Source organism: Elaeis guineensis, chromosome 4 (assembly GCF_000442705.2).
Source record: "Elaeis guineensis isolate ETL-2024a chromosome 4, EG11, whole genome shotgun sequence".
NCBI lineage: Eukaryota > Viridiplantae > Streptophyta > Magnoliopsida > Arecales > Arecaceae > Elaeis > Elaeis guineensis.
The window spans coordinates 126,756,232-126,775,781 of NC_025996.2; the positions used below are offsets into that span (position 1 = coordinate 126,756,232).

A 19,550-nucleotide genomic window follows, 5' to 3' on the forward strand; every position below is an offset into this window, starting at 1 on the left:
CGAAAATTCTATTAACTAGAAACCCTAGAGACCTCTTTTTATATAAATACTATCCTAACACATATTAAGAACCTAATTATCTTAAAAAAGTAGATCCTTATCTAATAAGAATCCTCTACCTTTTTAATCTAATTATACCAATTAAAATTAGATATAAATAGTATATAATCAGCTCCTTTTGGCATGTACAAGAGGCGTCATAGGAATACATGTCAGGTAGTTGGGACGCCAACTCTTGATGCCCCACAATAGAATTTCTAACCAAATAAGAAAGGGACATGGCCCCACCTCTCTCTCCTCCACACCACACATGAGAAGGGGGTGAGCCCCACTTGCCAAATCTAGGGGGTTGGCACCCGCTGGTCTTGCCAAAAAGAGAAGATTGCGCCTCCCTCTTTCCTTCAATTTCACATGTACACTTATAGATAATTAGGAGATAAAGAAGAGATAATATTAAAATAATTATGTCAACTAATTGACTTAATCAAATCTTCTTGGGCTCATAATTAAAAATCCAATTAATCCAAATGGATTTAAGTTAGGTTCAAAGCTATGGACTCGATCAAATCGAAGTCCCGAGAAGAATTAGGTTTAACCATGTGCTAGCATGGTTCTCATAAACTTAATAGGATTTTCATAAATTCTAACCCAATTGAAACTTCATAAGTCCAATTGACAAATTCGAACTTAAATCTCTTAATGTATGACCCCATAGGTTCCATTCATTTATGAATCCTGTGAAAACTCTTTTCCAGTATTCACACTTGCTTTAGCTAAAGACTTTCTGAACTCAATCTCGTAAATCGCATAGGACTTTTTCTTTTCTATCAAGATTGATAGATTCCATCTAGGTGCATCCTACTCCAAACAGTAAATCTGAACCTACTGAAGCCAACATACACAGCAAAAATCCAAATATCTAGGGATCAAGAGAACGTGCAGTCAAACCCAGTAGCCTCACTGTGAATAGCCAATGGCACCACAGGTCAAAGGACCACTCACACCACTGTAGCATCGAGAAGATCACTGATGAGTGAGTGGATATCCATGTGGTTCTCGTGTTGGTCATGCTCAGTGTAAGTTGTTCTCTAACAACCATCCGCACCTTCATCCCAATATCTCTACACCGCAGATTCGAGACTCATCTGCCCACAAGAAAAGTGAACCATGCACCGATCTCAAATGGATTGATCATTATCCTCCGTGATGATCCTTTGATTAGGAGTATTTAAAAATTAACCATTAATTAATGAATGTCTCAAATTCTTAGTTCTTTAAGAATATACAAAAATTATTTTTGTTAATTTTTAGGATAAATCATGGACACATAAATATGATTGGAATGAAACATCCCTTTATTGATAATAAAAAGATTATAAGTACAAATTTAGGTCTCGGAATTACATAATGTATCAGCCAACAATAGACTTCTAGGGCACAAATCCAACAGGTAACCCTTGGTAACTAGACGGGCTTTATAGGTCTCCACCTTCCCGTCCGCTCCTCTTGTTCTTTTGAAAATCCACTTGCACCCTATGGATTTTATCCCTTCAGGCGAATCCACTAGTATCCATACACTATTGATCTCCATAGACTCCATCTCAAATTTCATGGCCTTAAGCCACTTCTGAAAGTCGGGCCTTTGCATGGCTTCCATATAGGTGATCAGATCCTCATCGTTCTCATCTAGTTTGATAGGATCACCATTTCGAATTAAGAAATCATAGTATCTGTCTGGTTGATGTGGTACTCTATCAGATCTCCTTAATAGTGCCTCTACAGGCTCCAGATTTAATTTTTCAATCAAATCTGATTCTGTGTGTGTCGATTTTTCTACCTCATAAACTTCATCAAGTTCAATTTTACTGGCATTAGTTTCTTCTCTAAAAATTTTTTTTTCTAAAAAGATTGTCTTGTTGCTGATGAACACCTTTTGTTCTTCAGCGAGATAGAAGTAGTATCCTTTAATTTTCTTTAGGTACCCTACGAACAAGCATTTATTAAATTTTGGTCCAAGTTTATCTGTCTTTAAATGCTTGATATAAGCTGGATACCTCCAAACCCTAAGGTGTGAGAGTACAGGCCTATGCCCTGTCCATATCTCATATAGAGTTTTATCGACAGACTTGCTCGAAAAGAATATAGCAGACAGTTTCAAGAGCATATCTCCAAAAAGAGATTAACATATTTACAAATCCCATCATGGGCCAAACCATATCTAATAGGATCCGATTTCTCCTTTTAGATACCTTATTATATTATGGTGTTCCAGGAGGGATCCACTGTAAGAGAATCTCATTCTCCTTTAGATATGTCAGAAAATTACTAGTGAAGTATTCACCTCCTCAGTCTGATCGAAGAATTTTAATACTCTTTTCAGTCTATTTTTCTACTTCACTATGAAATCGTTTGAATATTTCAAATGATTCAAATTTATACTTCATAAGGTAAACGTACCCATATATTGATAGATCATTTGTAAATATAATGAAATAATAGTATCCTCCTCTGGCATCTATGTTCATGGGTCCACATACATCACTATGTATTAAACCTAGAACATCATTGGTTCGTTCACCTTTTTCTTTAAAAGGTGACTTGATCATCTTACCAAGTAGATAAAATTCACAGGTCGGTAATGATTTACAATTATTACCTCCTTGATTAACCTATCTATCCTGTTCTTATTCATATGACCTAGCTTACAATGCCAAAGGTAGGAATCACTGATATTATCTATCTTAGGATATTTATTCGATGTGTACATTACACCAACAGGCTGTGATAATATATATATGCTATGTTTTAATTGTCCATGCATAATTGTAGTATCATTCATAATGATATCATAAAAATTATCTTTTATTAAAAATTTAAAATTAAGTTTGGCTAAAAGGCCTATAGAGATGACATTCATCAAAAAAGAAGGATAATAATGATACTCATCTAACATGACACTATTAAACTCAAAAGCAAGCTACATAGTTCTTAAAGTTAAAACTGAAATGAGGCTTCCATTTCCAACATTCTGGAACTGCTCATCTTCTCTAAATTTTCTACTGACCTGCAGTCCCTGCAATGAATTACAAATATTAATCAAACTTTTGATATTCAATATCCAGGTAATAGTATCACAAATAGAAAAATTATAAGAAATTATCATATAAGTACCTTGCGAAGCAATTGATTGCTTGTTTCTCTTGCTCTTTGGCCTATTTGGGTCATGGAAAGCTATATATGTTGGATAATTCCGTTTCTAATGATCCAGCTTCTTACAAAAGAAGCATTCTGCCTAATTTTTTTCGACTTTCGATTTTTTGCTCTGTTTTGATTTTGTGCTCTATTTTAATTTTGGATCGATAGTATGATTCTTCTGTACCTTTTTCTTCTTTCCTCTCTTAAAGGATCAATGACCTACAGACGGACCTCCCACTACATGCATCGGCTCTTTCTAGAGCTGATGGTCCTTCTCGAATGTTTGCAGCAATTTTAGCAAACCATGGTAGTTCATTGCATGCTTGATCATTCTGTAATGACTCAAGAATGATAGGTAAAATTTCGGTAGTAAGTTCAGGATAGCATCCTTGCCCAACTATTCATGTAACGAAAAGCTAAGTTTGCTTAAGCGTTCAATCTACTCGATCATGTACAATACATGATCGATGACTGACGTCCCCTCTCGCATGCAAACATTGAACACAGTGCAAGAGGTTTTATGTCTCTCTGCATCCTGAGAGATGCCGAATGACTTATTCAATACTTGAATCATATCTTCTGGTTGCACGTCCTCGAACTTACGACTAAGTTTGTCATTCATGGCTGCCCTCATAATGCAATGCACAGTTGTGCGGTCACTGAGCCACTTCAAATAAGTATTTTTCACAGCATGGAGTGCATTGGTAGCAGGTTCTTCAGATGCTGGATCCGTAAGCACGTACAAGATCCTTTCATGCTCCAGGATGATCTTCAACTTCCGATACCAACTATCAAAGTTGAGTCCGATAAGCTTATCACTGTTCAACAGCGAACGGAGTGAAAGTGTGTTGACTATAGCTGAAAAGAAGAAACATAAACCTATTAGTGTATGAATTATTTTAATCTTAAAGATATGGATTTTAGTCTAAAGATACTCTTACTATTTTACATGAATTGATAGTCTTTACCTTAAATTTGAGGAATTACATTAATTTTTTAGCAGGTACTAGAATTCACACAAACTGCATTCGGACCCAAGTGTGGCTCAGCCAATCTTAGTACATCCACGAATAGGTTCCTAACCAATTATTTCTCCAAACAACTTCTAGCAATTAGATTTTGTCCCAGACTTCTCTTCAGCAGGCATATGGCACCTCCACTGAAAATTCTGGTTAGGTCCAACCATTAATATGAGTACACCAAGTGCATCCAACAAATGAATATCCAGGCCTGAGTGTGGCTCGACCAACCTAAGCACTGATCTGAAAGACACAATAGGATGGTCATATGATGAATGATAATTTTAATATCCAATAGACACCAGGCATGTGGTGCCTCCAATGCCTATTTAGAATATTAGACTTATTATCACGCACCTTAATGGAAAGCTTTGAACTAGTTATCCTTATAACTATATCATTTTAAAGACCTAATAATTTAGAGAATTGGATTTAATGATTTGAGAATAAGAGAAGAAATTGACCTACAAATCGTAAATCCTCCTACTGATTTTATCAAGTCATGAAGAAGACTTTATACAAGCTGATCTAAAGACACCTAAATCAATCATACTAATTTATCTTAATGACATGGGTCAACTCGAATCGATTAGTGACCTAATCAAAATATAATTTATCATGTTGGTCAGGTAAGTGAGATCGATGGGAGGGATATACCATTAACTCACCATAAATGCTATTTATGTGAGTAGCACTCAATTAATGACCACCAATCAAAACTGTCAAACTGACCTTAGACACTAACTGATTAATTAGTTTCAGTTTAGTCCATCAAAAGATTCGGACTTAATCACTGAGCCATGATCATAATCCATTTAGTAAGGTCAAAAATATGGGCTTGATCAAGCTTCAACTATTGAGGTTGATCTAGAAAAATTCTGACCTAATCTAATTCAACTCATGATTAGATTTAACCAATTTCTCTATTTAGTCTATATATATTTCTAACCCTAGATCTAACCCAATAGGAAGATCTGATTCATGCTAACCCATTGCCCATCAATTTATGTAGTGTCTTAAAATTTTTAATTCTCAAATCTAGATTATTTTAAAATTTAATTTCAAATTAAGTATGCAAAATGTATGTTTCAGTTTGTAGAACTATTCTACTAAAATTTCAAGTGAAGAATACCATATGTTTCATATCATGAAAATTAATTTTTATATTTACGTTTAACAATTAAACATGCATAACCATGATTAAACTTCATATATACATCACATGTATCATGACTGCTTAGATCACTACCAATTACATCTAATGTAACATGCTATTTAGATTTTACAATAATTTTTATATCTGAATGTTGCCCAGCTATGCAACCCAAGAGGGGGGGTGAATTGGGTTTCTAAAAATTTTAGGCTTAATTAATTACTTATGATGAATGAGAACAAAGACTTTAATTCAAGATTAATTACCTAAAGCAAGAATGTAAGGATATAATAAAGAAATAAAGAGAAACAATAAAGCACACCACAAACACAAGAATTTATAGTGGTTCGGTGCCAACCTTGCACCTACATCCACTCCCCAAGCTCCTACTTGGGAATTTCAATCCACTATACTTGTATTCAACCCGAATACAAAACGTCGGAAACTCCGACACTAGCTATCCCAAGCTAGTCTACTTGTTTTCTGGGTACAAGCTAACCCAAAACACTCCGATTTCAGGTTCGGATCAACCTTCCTTTGTTTTGAAAATCCTCCAAAAATAAGAACAAATACTCACAAAGAGTAAAATAACTTAGAGCACAAATTAATACAGTAACAGCTCCTTAAATGAGCGAATATAACAATAAAAATACTTTACTCAAATGAAGAATCCCCTTTTTGGATTTTCTCAAGGTGGATGAACGCTTGAATGAATGCTTGAGAAGAAGATGATCTTTGATTGAAGACTTCTTGAAGGCTTTGACGGATCTCTAGATCAAGATTGAAGCAATAGGCGTGAAAAATCCTCTCTTTGAATGCTCTTGCTTTTCTCTTTCACAATCTCTCTTGTATATTGTGGATCCTCTCTCTTTTTCTTTTGGGTATTTCGTTGATCTCAGGCTTTCTCGTGTAGATTTTGGATCCTTTTGTATATATGTTTGATCTCTCCTTTTTGATCTGCTATTTGATCTGCAATTTCTTTCACCATTTGAAACATTTTATAGCAATAAGAAATAAGAAAAAATAATTTAGGCAGATAAAGAGCCATTAGAGCAATTTTAGGAAGCATAAAAGGCAATTAAAACGGGCAAAAAAATAGCCGTTGCTGACATTTTCCGTCGCAAGGGTCGACTCATGAGTCGACTCATGCTTCAGGAGTCGACTCATGAGTCGACTTCTGTTGCAACAGCCAGAAAATGAGTTTCTGCAACTTTTGGCCTAAACCTGTAGGGGTCGACTCATGGGGGTCGACTCATGCCTGGGAGTCGACTCATGAGGGTCGACTCACAGGGTGTGCCAACAAAAAATCTGGGTGCCAATCAGCTCATTGTGCCATGAGTTGACTCACGGGTTGACTCGTGATTTTCAAACATGCATAACTTTCAAAATACAAGTCCAAAATCAATAAAATTTTCACCATTGGATCACAAATCTTTTGTTCTACCAAATGATACTATCAAATTAGGATTTTAGTAAAATTATGATTTTGCCCTTGAAGAGCATAAAGACTTTTTCAATTTAAAATTATTTGTATCCCTTCAATCTGCTTTGTAATCATCAAAATCAATCTTGGAGCAACAATCTCCCTCTTTTTGATGATGACAAAATATTTGAACAAAAGCATTTATGTGAATGCATTAATTTCAAAAGAATGCACTATAGGTGTATATACTTGAAAAAAAAATATGATTCTTTTGGCATGTGATATTAATGGTCATATGCAAAAATAGTTTGTTCATTTTCATAAAGATTTGAAAAGAGTATTAGATCATTTTGAGTTTAAGATATATCAGAGCAAGAGAGAAAAATAAATTTTGCAATGTATCAGAGCAAGAAAAATAATTTTTACAATGTTATCAGAAAAGATTTTACAATGTATCAGAAAAAATTTCACACTGTATTAGAGCAAATTTTATAATGTATCAGAGAAAATTTCATACTGTATCAGAGCAAATTTTATAATGTATCAGAGCAAGTTAAAAAAAATTTTAGGATGTATCAGAGTAAGTTAAATTTCTTAAGATGTATCAAGGTAAATAAAATTTCAAAAGATGTATCAGAGCAAGTTTGAATTTTGAAGTATATCAGAGCATATTTAAATTTTTTAAGTAAATCAGAGCATATGTAAAGAAATAATTTAAAAGTTACATAATTGCATTATACTTAGCATTGTACTTTTGATATTGTTCTTTAAATTCTTCAATTCATTCATTAATTTCTCATAATTTATAGTTTTGCTTTTGATGGGTTGCTTTTTCTTTAATTGCTCATAATTGAATTGCTTTTTATTTAATTTCTGTTTGATGCCAAATTTCTCATAATTTAGGGTTTTGCTTTTAGGGTTTTGCTTTTGATGAGTTGCTTTTTGTTTAATTTCTCCCCCTTTTTCTCATAATTTAGGGTTTTGCTTTTAATGAGTTGCTTTTGCTTTTTGTTTAATTTCTCCTCCTTTTTGACATCATCAGACATGGTTAACTTCTCCTTTTTCTGAAACATTCTTTAATTTCTCCCCCTTTAGAGTTTATCACAGATGTTTGCTCCCCCTTAATATAGCAATTATCAACAGCAAACAACAACAAAGAGAAGACAATATTTCAACAAGGAGAATATATATATAACCAAAATATGATCAACATCATTACAAAAGGTAGAAATATAAGTAAAAGATGATTCCATTAAAATCATAATTGTTTCAATACATAGTTCATATTATAATAATCAACCAGCTAATTGTCAATACATGGCCCCAAAATACATATCCTAAGACACTAACACCTAGGATCTAGTAATGATCAAGACAAGTCAAGGATCGGAGTCATCAGATATGAGATGAGAAGCTGATGGATCAGAAGTGCGTCCTCTACCCCGTCTGCCTCTGGCACGAGCAGGAGAGCGAGATGAACTGAGAAGCTGAGAACGCTGAGATGCTAAGGACTGAACAGAAAGGGTGAGTCTGATAGAATCAAGTATGTTCAGTGCTCTGGAAACAGATTGAAGTAGAGCAGTGAACTGAGTGGTTGCATGCTCACTCGATCCTCAGATCTCTCTCCTCAGTAACTCATATCCACCTTCTAGTGCTCCTCTGAGCCTGCCAGCCTCTACAGTGAGGTCTGTGACCTCAATAGTTGACTCCTGTGGCTTGGGATGGGCCAAAGCAAGGACTTGCCCCTGCAAGTCTAAAACTCTGCCAGTCAGTCTCCAGACTGTGTCCTCAAGCTGCTGGATCCGGATGGACTGATCTGATATCATCTGAAACACAGTGGAGATGTGGGGAGTAATGGTCTGATCAGAAGAGGTGGCTCCTGGTGCAAAAGAAGTACTACTCCACTGACTAGATAGCAAAGAGGCCACACGCTGTGATATATGCTCGATCTGATCGTCAGCCAGTCTGAACTCTGAATGAGGTACTCTGCTCTCTGGCTGATACACTGGTGTGGGCATCCTAGTAAACTCTGAAGGGCCAGCCTCTGTATCAGGAATGAACTGGATATTTGGTGATGCTGCCCTGAAGTCATGAACAGGAGATGAAGGACCTTCTTCTTCTACTCTGCCTTCAGCTCTGTCTTCAGCTCTATCTTCAGTTCTCTCTTCAGTTCTTTCTTCAGTTCTTTCCTCAACTCTCTCCTCAGATCCTTTGATCCAACCACCATCAGTCCTTGTAAATCCCATTCGGTGCAGGGTGTGTTGGTTGAAAGTGTCCACATGAGAGAGCTTAGTAGCAGCCTCCCCCTCACAGCTAACTCCAAACCTCCTAAATACTCTAGTAAGGGCCATACCATAAGGCAAGTGTGCCTTGGATCTGTTCAAAGTTTCTCTCATGGCCTCTATCATAAGTGCAGGGAGGTTCAGGGGGGTCTGAGTGATGACATGAAATATGATACATACATCTCTACCAGACAGTGGATCATACCTACCACTCTTAGGAAAGAAGAGCTTTGTTACCATCTGATGCAGGATCCTCATCTCAATAGACAAAATCTTTGCTTCCAATTTGTTTAAACTTCCTGAATAAGTTTCTCCTAAAATAATTCTGATCCCCTCTTCTTTTACTGGGAGTTCCATATAAGAGTAACCTTCACTAGGCAACTGAAGTATTTCTTCCAATATCCTAGAATCCAAGCAGATATCAATTCCCTTGACTGTTGAAGTCACTGACCCATTTCCATAATGTAGGTTCTGGTAGAATTCTCTAACTAGGTCAACATAGGTGACTTCCTTAAGGGAGCAGTAGAGTTCCCATCCTTGATTTTTAATTTTACTTGCAAAAGTAAAACCTTCTTTCTCAAAGAACCAAAAATCTATATTCTTCCCGGTTTCGACTTTTCTATCGGAAAGAGAATTCTTACTGGGGCTTAGAAAGGATTGAGAGGGACCTTGAGCAGATACTGAAACTGGAGTGGGAGCAGTTGAAGACTGAGCATGCCTTTTCTTTCGGACAATTTCTTCAGGCTCACGGATTGACTTTCTTCTTTGGGGAAGTTTCATCTTCGGAGCCATATTCAATATAGTAGCAGGCAATGAGACTTGGAGGAGTGGAGGAGGGATCACAAGAGAGTGAAGAGGGATTTTGGTGAGAAAAGAAGTAGATTATGGAAGATCGTTGAAGTGCTAGGGCACGTTCCAACCGTGCCAAACACTGCGAGAAAGCACAAAAAATCCCTTTCTAAGGTGGCGATTTTTGGTGGAGAGGAGGAGGGAGAAGTGCTTCGAATTGGATCCTTGGATTTGGAGCAAAAGAATTGGAGAAGTCAGCTTTTGGAAGGAGGACGATGAGAAGATGAGTCGTCTCACAAACAGGGTTCCAGTATAAAAACCATGAGCCCGTGGGAAGTTTGAGGAAATAACAAGTTTGCCATTGAGTCGACTCATGGGGGTCGACTCATGAAGTTCAGAAAAATAGAAAAAATGTGAATAAATTCCAGAAAAAAATTGAAATTTTGAGTGAAGGAATTTTGCTCAATGATAAGTTTTTAGAATGATAAATTTAAGCTTTTGGGACCATGATAGATGTTGGAAATTGAGCTCTAAGAGTTTTTGACATCAATTCTTTGGAAATTGAGAGATTTTAGGCATATGGATCTAGAATTCCTAGATTTCTCCTAATTTCACAGAATCTATCCTCACTAAGGGCCTTTGTAAAGATATCAGCTAATTGGTTTTCAGTGCAAACATATTCAAGAGTTATATTTTTGTTTTGAACATGTTCTCTTATAAAATGATGTCTTATTTCAATATGTTTGGATCTTGAGTGTTGAATTGGATTTTTAGATAGATTTATGGCACTTGTGTTGTCACATCTTATTGGTGTTTTATTAAGTTTGATTCCAAAGTCTTCGAGTTGTTGCTTAATCCATAGGATTTGAGCACAACAACTTCCGACTGCAATGTATTCGACCTCAGCCGTAGATAGTGCCACCGAATTTTGTTTCTTACTAAACCATAAGATTAGGTTAACTCTAAGAAATTGGCAAGTTCCACTTGTGCTTTTTCTATCTAATTTACATCCAGCAAAATCAGCATCTGAATATCCTAATAAATTAATTTGTGAGTCCTTAGAGTACCATAACCCTAGAGTTTGTGTACCATTTAAGTATCTAAGGATTCTTTTAACAGCATTCAAATGAGATTCTTTAGGATTAGATTGATATCTAGCACATAAGCAAACACTAAACATGATATCAGGCCTACTTGCAGTTAAATATAATAATGAGCCAATCATACCTCTATAGTATTTTAAGTCTACACATTTACCTTCATCATCCTTGTCAAGCTTACATGAGAGACTCATTGGTGTGCCAATTGGTTTGCAGTTCTCCATTCCAAATCTTTTGAGTAGTTCCTTGGTGTACTTGGTTTGGGTGATAGAGATTCCCTCTTTTGATTGTTTGATTTGGAGTCCGAGGAAGAAGGTGAGTTCTCCCATCATGCTCATCTCGAACTCCCCCTGCATAAGTTTAGCAAAGTCTTGACAAAGGGATTCATTAGTAGACCCAAAAATTATGTCATCAACATAAATTTGTATAACTAGCATATCATTTTGATTTCTTTTAATAAATAGGGTTGTATCTACATTACCTCTTGTAAAACTATTATTTAGTAGAAATTTGCTTAGCCTTTCATACCATGCTCTAGGTGCTTGTTTTAATCCATATAAAGCTTTATTTAATCTAAAGACATGATTAGGAAAAGCATGATTTTCAAATCCAGGGGGTTGTTCTACATATACTTCTTCAGCGATATATCCATTTAAAAATATACTTTTAACATCCATTTGAAATAATTTGAATTTCATAAAGCAAGCATATGCAAGTAGAAGTCTAATAGCTTCTAATCTAGCAACAGGTGCATAGGTTTCATCAAAATCAATTCCTTCTTCTTGATTATATCCCTTAGCAACCAGTCTTGCTTTATTTCTAATTACATTTCCATGCTCATCTAATTTATTTCTAAAGATCCATTTTGTGCCAATTATTGAATAATCTTTAGGTCTTGATACTAAGGTCCAAACATTATTTCTTTCAAATTGATTAAGTTCCTCTTGCATAGCATTAATCCAGTTATGATCATTTTCAGCTTCTTCAAAAGTTTTAGGTTCAAGTTGAGATACAAAAGCACAATGATTAACTACATCTCTAAGTGAAGAACAGGTTTTTACCCCATGCATAGGATCACCAATAATTAACTCCTTAGGGTGGTTGTGAACATACCTCCATTCCTTGGGTAGGTCATTTGTACCTTGAGGTTGTTCTTGAGTTTCTTCACCTCTCTCATTTTGTTCGTCTTCTTGATCCTTGTCTTTTGGAGTAGCTGAATCTTTCAGAGTGATCTCCTTCAAACCTTCTATTAGTGGATCTGCATCATCAACACCCTCATTCCTCCTTGAAGGAAGATCGTTAGTTTCATCAAAGACAACATGTATGGACTCCTCAACTATTAAAGTTCTTTTGTTGAAAACTCTAAATGTTTTACTAGTGGAGGAGTAACCTAGAAAGATTGCTTCATCTGATTTTGCATCAAATTTACCAAGTTTTTCTTTACCATTATTTAATACAAAACATCGGCAACCAAAGACATGAAAATATGCAATATTTGATTTTCTTCCTTTCCAAAGTTCATAGGGGATTTTCTTTAAAAATTATCTAATTAAAGCCCGATTTAAAATGTAACATGCTGTGTTAATAGCTTCCGCCCAAAAATATCTTGGAAGGTTGCTTTCACAAAGCATGGTACGGGCCATTTCTTCTAAGGTTCTGTTTTTTCTTTCAACTACCCCATTTTGTTGGGGTGTCCTAGGAGCAGAGAAGTTATGGCCAATTCCATTTTCATCACAAAAATTTTCAAAATCTTGATTTTCAAATTCAGTTCCATGATCACTTCTAATATTTTGAATTGAAAACCCTTTTTCATTAGTGACTTTTCGATGAAATTTAGTGAAAATATGAAAAGTTTCATTTTTGTGTGCCAAAAAGAAAACCCAAGTAAAATGAGAGTAATCATCTATTATTACAAAGCCATATCATTTTCCTCCTAGACTAGTGGTTCTAGTTGGTCCAAATAAGTCCATGTGTAAGAGCTCTAAAGGTCTAGAAGTTGAAACAGTATTTTTGGATTTAAATGAAACTCTAGTTTGTTTACCTAATTGGCATGCATCACAAATTCTATCCTTTTCAAAATTCAGTTTTGGCAAACCAAGAACTAAATCTTTCTTAATTAATTTTGAAAGAGAATGCATGCTAATATGTGCAAGTCTACGATGCCATAGCCAACTAGTCTCATTAATTTTAGCATTTAAGGATACTAGGCATTGCATGTCTAATTTGGCTAAATCATTCAAATCTACCAAATAAACATTGCCATGCCTATGTCCTATAAATTTAATGCCATCGTTAATAGGACTAGTCACAATGCAAACAAATGATTCAAAAACTACTTTATACCCTTTATCACAGAATTGACTAATGCTAAGTAAGTTATGCTTTAAACCTTTAACAAATAAAACATTCTCAATATATTTGGAGGGAGTGATACCAATGTTACCTATTCCGATGATCTTTCCTTTGCCATTATCTCCAAAGGTGACCATCCCTCCATCCTTAGCATTAAGCGTGATGAATTATGATTCATCACCAGTCATGTGTCTCGAGCATCCACTGTCAAGATACCATTTCCTGTTTCCTTCTTGGGATGCTAGACACACCTGCAAGCAAAGGTCAAGTTTCTGTCTTAGGTACCCAAGCTTTCTTGGGTCCTTTTAGGTTAGTCAAAATGGTTCCTTTCGGAACCCATATTTTCTTTGTGTTTGCATATTTGTTAATAAGACATGTGTATGATTTATGTCCTATTCTTCCACATTTATAACAAGTAATATTTGTAGACTTGTTACTTGAATAATTTACATAAATATCCTTCAGAAATTTTTGTTTCTTCAGGGGTTTATAGCCAAGTCCAGCCTTATCATATATAGCTTTCTGATTATCAAGGATCATATTTAGTTTGTTTGAACTTAAGGTGAACTTATCTACTATAGGTTTCAGCTTGTTAATTTCATTCTTTAAGTTTTGATTTTCTTGAATCAAGGTGGATTTTTCAATTGAAAGGTTTTCAGCTTGTTTCACTAAGGACTGATTTTCCAATTTCAGTTCTTTGTTTTTCTTCCTTAGTTTCTTTAATTCATCAATTGAATCATAGAAAGCTTCATGCAATTCTTCAAAAGTAAATTCACTAGTGGATTCAGAAGTTACCTCATTTTTGTGTGCCATCAGGCACAGGTTGGCTTATTCTATTGAGATTTTCTCGTCGGAGCTTGAGTCATCACTCGCACTCCAAGTCGCCATCATTGCTTTCTTTTTGAACTTTTTGGGACCTTTCTTCAGTTGTGGACATTCGGATCTGAAATGTCCCAGCTTCTTGCACTCGTAGCATATAAGGGGTTGATCTTTCTCTTTTTCTTTGCTTTGTTCCCCTTTTGTGAAATTCTTTCTCATCCCCTGTTTCCTTTTTCTTAGAAGCTTCTTAAATTTTTGGGTGATGAGTGCCATCTCTTCATCCTGTTCTTCATCTTCAGTGTCATCCGTTTCATAATCAGGCGAAGTTGTGGATTTGAGGGCAATGGTTCTTTTCTTTTTGACTTCATCCTCTTGATGTTGCTTCATGCTAAGTTCATGAGTCATCAAGGATCCAAGAAGCTCTTCTAGAGGTAGAGTGTTCAAGTCCTTTGCTTCTTGGATGGCAGTCACCTTGGCTTCCCAAGTTCTAGGCAATGACCTGAGAATCTTCCTTACAAGCTCACTGTTAGTATAAGATTTGCCAAGACTCTTCAAACCATTAATTATATCAGTAAAATGAGTAAACATAGCAGTTATGGACTCATCATGCTCCATTTTAAACAATTCATATTTATGTACAAGCATGTTTATTTTAGACTCTTTTACTTGATTTGTTCCCTCATGGGTTACTTCTAACCTATCCCATATTTCTTTAGCAGATGCACAAGTAGAAATGCGATTAAATTCACTTGCATCTAGTGCACAATAAAGAACATTCATGGCTTTGGCATTTAATTGTGCCAATTTCTTATCAACCTCATCCCATTCTTTCTCGGGTTTGGTTGACTCCTCACCATCTATAATCTTGGTGGGTGTGTGAGGATCGTTCACTATGATACTCCATATATCATAGTCAAGTGCTTGTATGAATATCTTCATCCGAGCTTTCCAATAGGTGTAATTAGACCCATTGAAAAGTGGAGGTCGGTTTGTAGATTGCCCCTCGGCTAGAGAAGTACCGACATGGGTTGCCATAGATCTTTGGCTCTTTGATTGTTAGATCAAAGAAGGGCTAGAGCACCGGGCTCTGATACCACTTGTTGCCCAGCTATGCAACCCAAGAGGGGGGTGAATTGGGTTTCTAAAAATTTTAGGCTTAATTAATTACTTATGATGAATGAGAACAAAGACTTTAATTCAAGATTAATTACCTAAAGCAAGAATACAAGGATATAATAAAGAAATAAAGAGAAACAATAAAGCACACCACAAACACAAGAATTTATAGTGGTTCGGTGCCAACCTTGCACCTACATCCACTCCCCAAGCTCCTACTTGGGAATTTCAATCCACTATACTTGTATTCAACCCGAATACAAAATGTCGAAAACTTCGATACTAGCTATCCCAAGCTAGTCTACTTATTTTTTGGGTACAAGCTAACCCAAAACACTCCAATTTCAGGTTCGGATCAACCTTCTCTTGTTTTAGAAATCCTCCAAAAATAAGAACAAATACTCACAAAGAGTAAAATAACTTAGAGCACAAATTAATACAGTAACAGCTCCTTAAATGAGCGAATATAACAATAAAAACACTTTACTCAAATGAAGAATCCCCTTTTTGGATTTTCTCAAGGTGGATGAACGCTTGAATGAATGCTTGAGAAGAAGATGATCTTTGATTGAAGACTTCTTGAAGGCTTTGACGGATCTCTAGATCAAGATTGAAGCAATAGGCGTGAAAAATCCTCTCTTTGAATGCTCTTGCTTTTCTCTTTCACAATCTCTCTTGTATATTGTGGATCCTCTCTCTTTTTCTTTTGGGTATTTCGTTGATCTCAGGCTTTCTCGTGTAGATTTTGGATCCTTTTGTATATATGTTTGATCTCTCCTTTTTGATCTGCTATTTGATATGCAATTTCTTTCACCATTTGAAATATTTTATAGCAATAAGAAATAAGAGAAAATAATTTAGACAGATAAAGAGCCGTTATAGCAATTTTAGGAAGCATAAAAGGCAATTAAAACGGGCAAAAAAATAGTCGTTGCTGATATTTTCCATCGCAGGGGTCGACTCATGAGTCGACTTCTGTTGCAACAGCCAGAAAATGAGTTTCTGCAACTTTTGGCCTAAAACTGCAGGGGTCGACTCATGCCTGGAGGTCGACTCATGAGGGTCGACTCACAGGGTGTGCCAACAAAAAATCTGGGTGCCAATCAGCTCATTGTGCCATGAGTTGACTCACGGGTTGACTCATGATTTTCAAACATGCATAACTTTCAAAATACAAGTCCAAAATCAATAAAATTTTCACCATTGGATCACAAATCTTTTGTTCTACCAAATGATACTATCAAATCAAAATTTTAGTAAAATTATGATTTTGCCCTTGAAGAGCATAAGAACTTTTTCAATTTAAAATTATTTGTATCCCTTCAATCTGCTTTGTAATCATCAAAATCAATCTTGGAGCAACACTAAATTTATTTTATTATAATAAGTTATAAATTATTTTAGATCTAATCTAAACTGATTTATGATCAAAATAATTTATAAACATCTATTCGCTATTCTTCTTTATTAAACAATATCACAATGACACCCTTATACGACATAAGAAAATTTGTCGAATGGACAAGAGAGGGATATCAATCTCTACTTCCTCTTATGATTAGAAGGTCTGATGATCTCATCAATTCAAGTATTGGACTACTAAGATCTGAATTCTAATTTCAAATGAAAATCACATTTATAAGTAATTTTCAAAATAAAGCAAGCATGAACATGACTTTAATCATATCAACCATGTTCTTCATCTAATCTAATCAGATTTAATGCATTATATATATCATATCATATTTGAAACTTAATTTATATAGGATATAAAATATTAAATTTAGATCTAAAACTAAATAAAAAAATATTTAGATGCACATATGAATATATAAAGATTAAATTTCTGGTTAGATCTGTTTCGATGTTACATAGAATTTTAATAGAAATCAAATCTGAAAGTATGTTAAAACAGATTCAGTTTAGATTTGAAATAGGTCTAACTTCCAACCCAAAATAATGATAAAAAATTTTTGTTAAAATTAATTTAAAATAAATTTTAAAAGATGTTATTATTCTAACAAAAATCTGCAATAATAAAATTCTGTTATAACAAATTTATAACAAACCTTAACCAACCATTAATTAGATTCATGAAACCTAATCAAAATCAAATCATAATTTTTTATTTAAATAGATTTAAATTTAATATCTAACATAAAATTTTAATTACATACCATATGTAAATCAACTAGAAAAAATCAATTATGTATCCATATAACAAAGTCTAACTCTGATACCAACTATAGAAAAAAATCTGATTCAGGATCAGATCGCCAGGGAGTATCTAAATTTTTTTCTATAATAAGCTAACAAAGATTTTATCTTTTACCTAATACACAGTGGAATAGAGATCAAATCCTCAAAGGATTCTAAATTTGAAGCCTCGTAAAGGATGGAACGTACAAACCCTCCACTTCGTGTGCCCGCCAGGCTTCGCAAGAAAGGGAGATGAAGCTTCAAATTATTGTACCTTCTCAAGACAACAAGGAGAGGAGGATTAGACCTTGGATGAGACACCTCTCATCGAGGAGCTAGACACCTGGAGCCCTTTACACCAAGGGGAAGTAGGTGCCCAAAATCAGCATGCCTAAGAGAAGGACTGGTTCCTTCTCTTGCACGCCTCCTCTCTATCTCTTTCCCACCTTAGCACACAATTTAATTATTATGCTTTGATGGTTAGAGATCCTCCATATTTATAGATGATTCTCTATGACCCAATAGATTAGGAGTCCTAATTCAAATCAGCTTTGAATTAATCCTTTCCTTATCTAACAAGGAATCCTTTTTGAGATAGGATAGGTGCCTAATTAGGCACCCCCATTCACCCACGCCTATACCCAAGAGATAGGCATTAAAACCAGCACCCCCACCCTCTTTTGGTCAGCAATGAGGAGAGAGAGTCCTAGCAAAAGTGGACTCTAAGAATCTAATCCAAATATGGGTCAATTTGAATCCAATTCAAACCTAATTCGAATCAATTTTGAATAGGCTGTCAACCCCAAACTGTTTAGAATTTAGAACCAAATCTAATTTAGATTTTTAACCCAATTAAGTCTAATTAAATCAGATCTAATCTAAAATTAATTAGTACTTAAATTCAATCTCTCATAGACTCTTTGGATCACAGATCAAATCTTGTTCATCTCCAGAATTGAATCTGAATCTCATGTCTAGTGCTAGCTAGACATAATCAATTGTTTAATCCTATATGACCCTTAATTTAATTCTCAATCAAGTCAATCTAGTTGTTCAATCAAGTCATGTACTTCTAAATTGAACATATAGTCTTAAGTCAATCCTTTCTTATGTCGCTTGACTTTGTGTGTGACTCCATAGGTTTGAACACTAAGCCGGTAGCACAGAAACTATTTTTCTGCACTCATCGAAATTACCATCTAGCAATGGTTCCTGACGTCCAGATAGGTTGAATATTTACAAGACAATATTCAAAAACCTATGCATATGGTTATCGTATAATTTATCCCTTTGATCCTGAATGCTCTAGGACGATCTAGGATTAAACTATCAATCCTGAAGAATCATCCACATTGTATTTCAATTTTTCAAATCTATCACATGGATTATTCTGATCAAGATTTTACTAAATTAAAATACAATAATGCATTAGCTCCTATAATCTGAAAGGGTCAATCTCATCTTGATCCATACACAGACTTCGTAAGTACTTGACTGTACTCAGTAGCCTTCCGTCACTATATTAGAAATACAGATAGTCCAATATCAAAGTACAGTGTGTTGCTTGTAAGTCACTATAGTGATCTCAAATCTAATGGACACTTATGCCCATATGCTTCACGAGCTGCTCTTGACAGCAGAGCACTCAGCATGTAAGTTACTTGTTCCATAATGATGTACTCCTACATCTCATCCGTATGCCATACCAGTGTCTCCACACTCTTTGGTTAAGAGAACAATCAATCTATATGGCATACAATGATCTCCACTCGATAAATATCATCATCCTTTAATGACATATCATTTGGTTGCGAACATGTTTAATAACTATATGATAAATTCTCTGTTATCGATTCTTTATAGTTCTAAAGACTTCATCACAACACAAAAGTTGTAGCAAGAAAGATGTAATTTGTGATGGAAAATGCCAAAATAACTTTATTCATTAATAAATAATTCATATGCATATTATAAAATGAGCACAAATATCCAAATATTGGTTTTAAGACATATTTCCTAACAACAGCAAGGCTGATGTCAAGGATGAGGGGAGATGAGATACTGAAAAGAGGTAGGGCTAGGATCTTTTAAATAAACAACATA

At 35.1% G+C, this 19,550-nt stretch overlaps 1 protein-coding gene across 1 annotated transcript in view; it reads right to left on the minus strand.

Moving 5' to 3' along the window:
• Window positions 1–3,634: 3,634 nt before the first annotated feature.
• Window positions 3,635–19,550, minus strand: part of LOC140857392 (uncharacterized) — a 43,533-nt gene continuing 27,617 nt past the window's right edge. The window contains exon 2 of the mRNA XM_073256178.1: window positions 3,635–4,053. Within this exon, the coding sequence (XP_073112279.1) occupies window positions 3,635–4,053 (419 nt within the window). The remainder of the gene's footprint in view (window positions 4,054–19,550) is intronic.